The sequence below is a fragment of the Corylus avellana genome, chromosome ca3, assembly GCF_901000735.1.
Source record: "Corylus avellana chromosome ca3, CavTom2PMs-1.0".
In the NCBI taxonomy this organism is placed as follows: Eukaryota; Viridiplantae; Streptophyta; class Magnoliopsida; order Fagales; family Betulaceae; genus Corylus; species Corylus avellana.
The window spans coordinates 2,756,825-2,762,325 of NC_081543.1; the positions used below are offsets into that span (position 1 = coordinate 2,756,825).

At 33.5% G+C, this 5,501-nt stretch overlaps 1 protein-coding gene across 5 annotated transcripts; it reads left to right on the top strand.

Annotated features, from left to right (window-relative positions):
* The first annotated feature begins 2,380 nt into the window (after window positions 1-2,380).
* LOC132173845 (delta-1-pyrroline-5-carboxylate dehydrogenase 12A1, mitochondrial-like) lies at window positions 2,381-5,282 on the top strand. 5 transcript variants are annotated; one of them, XM_059585484.1, is made up of 8 exons: window positions 2,381-2,543; window positions 2,618-2,755; window positions 3,516-3,598; window positions 3,912-4,015; window positions 4,182-4,249; window positions 4,458-4,515; window positions 4,701-4,814; window positions 5,119-5,282. In XM_059585484.1, the coding sequence occupies exons 2-8, from the start codon at window positions 2,670-2,672 to the stop codon at window positions 5,269-5,271; spliced, it is 666 nt and encodes a 221-aa protein (XP_059441467.1). In that variant the 5' UTR covers window positions 2,381-2,543; window positions 2,618-2,669; the 3' UTR covers window positions 5,272-5,282. The 5 variants fall into 5 exon arrangements, with proteins under 5 accessions (XP_059441467.1, XP_059441466.1, XP_059441468.1 ...); XM_059585483.1 differs by having other exon boundaries at window positions 2,381-2,755; XM_059585485.1 differs by having other exon boundaries at window positions 2,384-2,755; window positions 3,519-3,598.
* Window positions 5,283-5,501: the final 219 nt, after the last annotated feature.

Genomic DNA, 5,501 nt, shown 5'->3' on the forward strand with positions numbered 1-5,501 from the left:
AAGTCTCGTATTATTTCTTTAAAAATACACATTCAAGTGCAAGTACAGCCTATTTCCACAAACTGGTCGTTGTATTCAATGGAAAACATTAAGAATTTCAAATTGGTGTAATGCAATGCTATTTGGATTAAGAAAATAATAAATCCAAGTCAATGCGTAGATCTTAGAAATTAAACGAACCATTAATTACTAAACGCGTGAATGTGCACCGTATCTGGATTTTTTTTTTTTTTTAAGGAAAAGTCAATCTGGACAAAAGCTTCCCACTAGATATTGTTTTGTTTGCATTGAAGTTTAATAATTATAAGATAATATGTAATGCAAGCTTGATCTTAATTGTCAACGGGTATCGATATTAATTTCATACACTTTGAAGAATATGTATTTTATGTAGATTCAGATCTCTAATAATTAGTTGTCTAAATTGCTAGTAATTTTAGTATGTAATACATTGTAAGATGCTAGTCTATATGAAATTTACGTGTCCAAATGAATTTTGAACTGTCTAACCATATATTAGGATAGACAGTTCTCATGTGAACTTTTTTATATATGTTGTTCAAATTGTTAGCGAGCTGAATAGCTAATTGTTGGTAATCTTTATCCATATTTCAATTCGTAGCACCGGCCAAGTCATCGATATTCAATACCATATCTACAGGAAATATTGAAAATGAGAATAAAATAGAAACACAAACTTTCTAAATATGTAATTAAAGATAAATTACTTGGCTTTGTTCTTATACAATAATAGTTTCTTGACAATTTTGCTAGGGAATATGTTGTATTTGGATGGTGTTGATACCACCAAGGGTGGATTTGTCTCTCATACGACAAAAAACAAAAGAAGTCTTTCTGAATATAACACTATTTTTTGTTGTCAATCATTGAAGAATCTCTAATATTAAAAAATCTTACACCTATAATGGGTTGAACCCTTAGACTCCTCCTCAAATGAGAGGAGACTATTGTTGAACTTTAAGCCTTTTATTAGTTTTTTTTTTTGGTTGCTTCAAAGGCAGTAGCTTCAATGGCCTTACAATATCTGGGGAATTCACTCCTTAGATAGGCTTTTTCTTTTAGGTAAAATAGTTAATAACAACAAATGAATTGATTTTTCTTAAGAATAAGCATAAGTTCTTTGGAATATGCTCAATATTTCGTTTGTTTTTGTTATATTTAGCGGTGTATGTGGTATTAAGTCATTTAAAATTTTAAATAATGTGACAACATAAACGTCAATAGTAACATATACACTATTAGATACGTGAAAGACACAAATTTCCTCAAAATTAAATTAAAATAAATCTATAAAATTGTCATGTATTACTTAATACTTGAAAAACATACGATTTGTTATTATTCAATGGAAAATGTTAAGCTTACAAACACATTTTACAAAAAAACTTTTATAAAGTAATGTGACACAATATAATTGGATATGAGATAAATTCAAATTTTGAGAAACTCAATCATGTTGTGCCACATCAGTTTGTAAAAGTTTTTTTGTAAAATATATTTGTAAGCCTAGCATTCTTCTTATTCAATTATGTCCTCTTTGGTCGGAAGTCTGAACGAGAAAGAGCAATGCATTACCATTTGGGCCTCAAGTGAAGTTTAAGCCCCATAAAATGGGCTTTACCTTAGCAAATATTAAGGGGGTGTTTGGCAAATGGGATGAACTAAACACTGTAGTTGATGTAGATTGATGTGAAAAAAAGTAAGAATGTTTGGTATAAAAAAATGAAAAAGTGGTATGAAAAAGTGAAAAAGTTTTGTTTTGTAGTTATTTTTTTATTTGAATAATAATAAAAAAGTGAATGATTTGATATTAAAAGTGAAAAAGTTAGAATGTTTTGATGTTGATTTTTTTGGGAAATGGTGATGAGTTGCCCACTTATTGCACGTTCAGCTGCGTTGTCAGTGACTCAGTGCCACGCTTGCCTACTATAATCCCCAGTCAAACACCACCATGAAACCAAGGTGTATGATGTATAATGGATCCCATCCACGTCCGCTAGATTAGTGGAAAATATCATGGTCAGAGTTGAACTCCCCAAATTCTAGCTTAAAAAAAAAAAATCTTTCTGATCGAGCATATAGATAAAATGGATCTGACGATTATTCCAAGGATATTTTCTAGCTGAGAACAAAAAAATGTCTCTGAATTTTTCTACAAAAACGGACAAATCTTATCCTTTCATGACTATTCATTAATTCGGTCTATAATAATGGATAATGACTTTTTTTAATTAACCGTCTCAATTACGTGCAATTCCAATACTCTTTTAGGAAAGAGATTGCAGGATTTAGCTGCCTGAAATAAGTGAATCTCGTTGATTAACGTTTGATCATCAATGAGAGTACTGAGAACAAAAGGTCCTGTGCACATGGGATAACACTCACAGAATTCCTACAAGGCATTATTGGGATTCGACGTGGCAGCGCAGTCTAAAAGCTGAAACAACCAACATTTAGATGATAAGGCCATCTCCGAACTGACTCTTTCCATGTGTTTGATGGGCATGGTTTCGATTTTCTAGGTAACAGGAAGATGCAACCTTAAAAAATTGATTTAACATTATCATCATCTGACTAAGGTTTTCTGAGGTTGAAGGGACCTTTAAATTGGGACAGAACCCAGTCCATTCAGTGAACTATCACGCACAATGAATAGGTTTCTAGTCTGCAGAGAAATGAGAGTCGGAGCTCCCCAGAAGGTTGTCAGTTGGTTGGGTTCTTTCAATCTCGTAAGGTATTTTAGTGTGTTTTCTGCCAAAGTTACCGCTTTTCAGTTTGTGGGTTTGTTGGAAATGATGGGCATATTTCTGGGTTTGTGTTGCTTTTGAAAATAATTTGTCATTTCTGAGTGTTAGGTTTGTTTTTTTTTTAGCTTGATTTTTGCACTTTGTGGTGCAATGAAGTCATGGATTCTGCATTCATTTCTATGTTTCAGTCAGAGATGCATATGTTTGGTTGCTTATGTGATGGTTGAGATTTATATATTGTAATCTAGAAGAATGCACTACTTCAAAATGCTTGTCATAGACTGACTGTTGTAGCAGATCCCAAATAGTTGGTACGAGGCATTTTTTCGAAGTAGCAGGGTTGGCTGTTGATAATTTCGGCAACCTTAGTGGTCTTTGTAAGTGGGACGGGTTTAGTCTGTGCTGTTTCAACTATTTATGTTGTAAATGATTGCATTTGGAGTCAGTTTACAAGACAGCTTTGGAAGTGCTCTTCTGCCTCTACTATTTTCAAGCCAATCTATTAAGTAAAGCTGTCATGCATACATACTCCTAATGAATTTCTAAGGGTAATATAGGGATCTGTACTTGATAATTCTTCCTTGGACGCTCTTCTAATATTTGAAAAGATATGCTAGTAATGTGGAGGTTCGATTATAGAATCATGCTATTTGTTCCAAGTATCTGAAGTTGATTTACATGCCACTTTGTATGTATTACTTATAGTGGTTTCCCTAATAAAACTCTACTTTTTCAATTTCTCTTTAGCAGATCTATTCATTCTATACCCTTTGCTACTGTAGACGTTGAAGAAATATCAGGTTCTCAACCTGCTGAAGTTCATAACTTGGGTAGGTACTGGAACTTTAGCAGCATGTGTTACTGATAATCAGTTCTTTTTTTACCCCTTCAAATTAAAAGTAAAACGTGTGAAATGTCAATCAATTATTCTCCCCCATCCCACCCCCAAAAGAAAAGAAAAAAGTTGTTGCATCTACTGCTTAACCACGTTGAACCAAGCCAAAGCTTAACGTCAAGGCAACTACAATAATTGAGTTTTGTTCATCATATCTTAGTTACTGGATTCAAGGTCGACTCTGAACCTGTCTTCAGTATAAGTCCACATGACCTTGCATTTTGAACATAGAATGTCTCCACCTTTAGTGCAGGGAAAATGGAAAGGATCTTCAAGTTGGAATACGCTTTTGGATCCTTTAAATGGAGAGCCATTCATTAAAGTTGCTGAGGTAGATGAAACAGGCGTTCAGGTATGTTTTTAAAATTTTAAACTTAGGTCCTTGTGTTTCATTCTGTCATCTTTCAACTTTCCTTCTCTCATGAATGCAATAATTTTAAACTTTCAAATGCTTGCTTGTGTCTGCCTTTTTGCATCTAAATCATTTTTTTTTCTCTCCAAACTGTTGAATTGCTTAGCCATTTATAGAGAGCTTGTCCAAGTGTCCGAAGCATGGTCTACACAATCCCTTTAAAGAACCAGAGAGGTTTGTGTTACTCATCCTATCTCTCTGTTTCTTTATTTCTTCTTCTTCTTCTCTCTCTCTCTCTCTCTTCTATTTTCTTCCTGTTGCTTATTAATTTCTATCAGAGATAGCATCGCCAAGGATATCATGATTCTGTTTCCTTAAAAGAGGACCTTAATCACAATGTTTTATCAAATTAAAACAACTGATGAGAAGGCATCTTTTGCAGGTATCTTTTGTTTGGAGACATATCTGCAAAGGCAGCCCACATGCTTTCCCTTCCAAAGGTAGTGTATTGTAAGCAAAAGTTATTTATCTTCTTCTTTTTTTCTTTTTTTTTTTTTTTTTTTCACTTATTTGAATTATGTAACTCTATTAAGGTTATGCTATGTCAAATATATTAATTCCAGTTGTTTTTCTAAAGGACTGGATCATTATTATCACATTAATTTTTGATTCATATGACTTTCAGGTTTCTGATTTCTTCACGAGGTTAATACAGAGAGTTTCTCCAAAGAGTTACCAGCAGGCTCTTGGTGAAGTTGTTGTTACTCAAAAATTTCTAGAAAATTTCTCTGGTGATCAGGTACATCAACATGAAATTATTTGAGTGTTGTAGAGGGAAAATGGCGTTCTTTCGTGTTGATAACCTGTAACTGACAATCTTCCAACTGGTCTTCTCATCCTAATAGATACAACAATGATCTAATTACTCCTATGTTATGCTGCATTTATGATCAGCTTCTGGAAGAAATACCCTAGACATAATTTTGCTTTCCAATCTTTCTGTAATAGACTGTCATTTTCTGCTATAGTTTCTCTAGTAAAGTTGCCGAAGAAGTTCTTTACAATTTCTATTGACAAATTTGGTAGGTTCGTTTCCTTGCAAGGTCTTTTGCAGTACCTGGAAATCATCTCGGACAGCAAAGTCATGGTTTTCGTTGGCCTTATGGTCCTGTAAGTTGCTCCTTCTAAATATGAATGACACTAATAGAAACTATAGTATGAAGACCTTCATCAATTGTATTTCAAAAATCATTTAAACATGGGGCAATCAAATTATGAAGGGAAAAATTGAGAAATTTACTTCACAGTAGCTTGTTCACCCTTCCTTCAATGATGGATGAACAGTGACAAGCGATTAGAAGAGAACAGAGGGAAGGACTGTGTTAAAGGAGTCTTTACAGTATAATTAAAATATGTTTCTAGGCTCTTTTTATGTTTATTGGAGCTCTTCATTAATTTCCTTAGATCTGAGACAATACAATGCACT

Coding starts and splice junctions, on each gene's coding strand:
- LOC132173845 (XM_059585483.1), top strand. CDS start 2,670: ATGAATAGGTTTCTAGTCTGCAGAGAAATGAGAGTCGGAGCTCCCCAG. Junction 3,599..3,911: donor TGCTGAAGTTCATAACTTGG/GTAGGTACTGGA, acceptor CTCCACCTTTAG/TGCAGGGAAAATGGAAAGGA. Junction 4,815..5,118: donor AAAATTTCTCTGGTGATCAG/GTACATCAACAT, acceptor TTTCCTTGCAAG/GTCTTTTGCAGTACCTGGAA.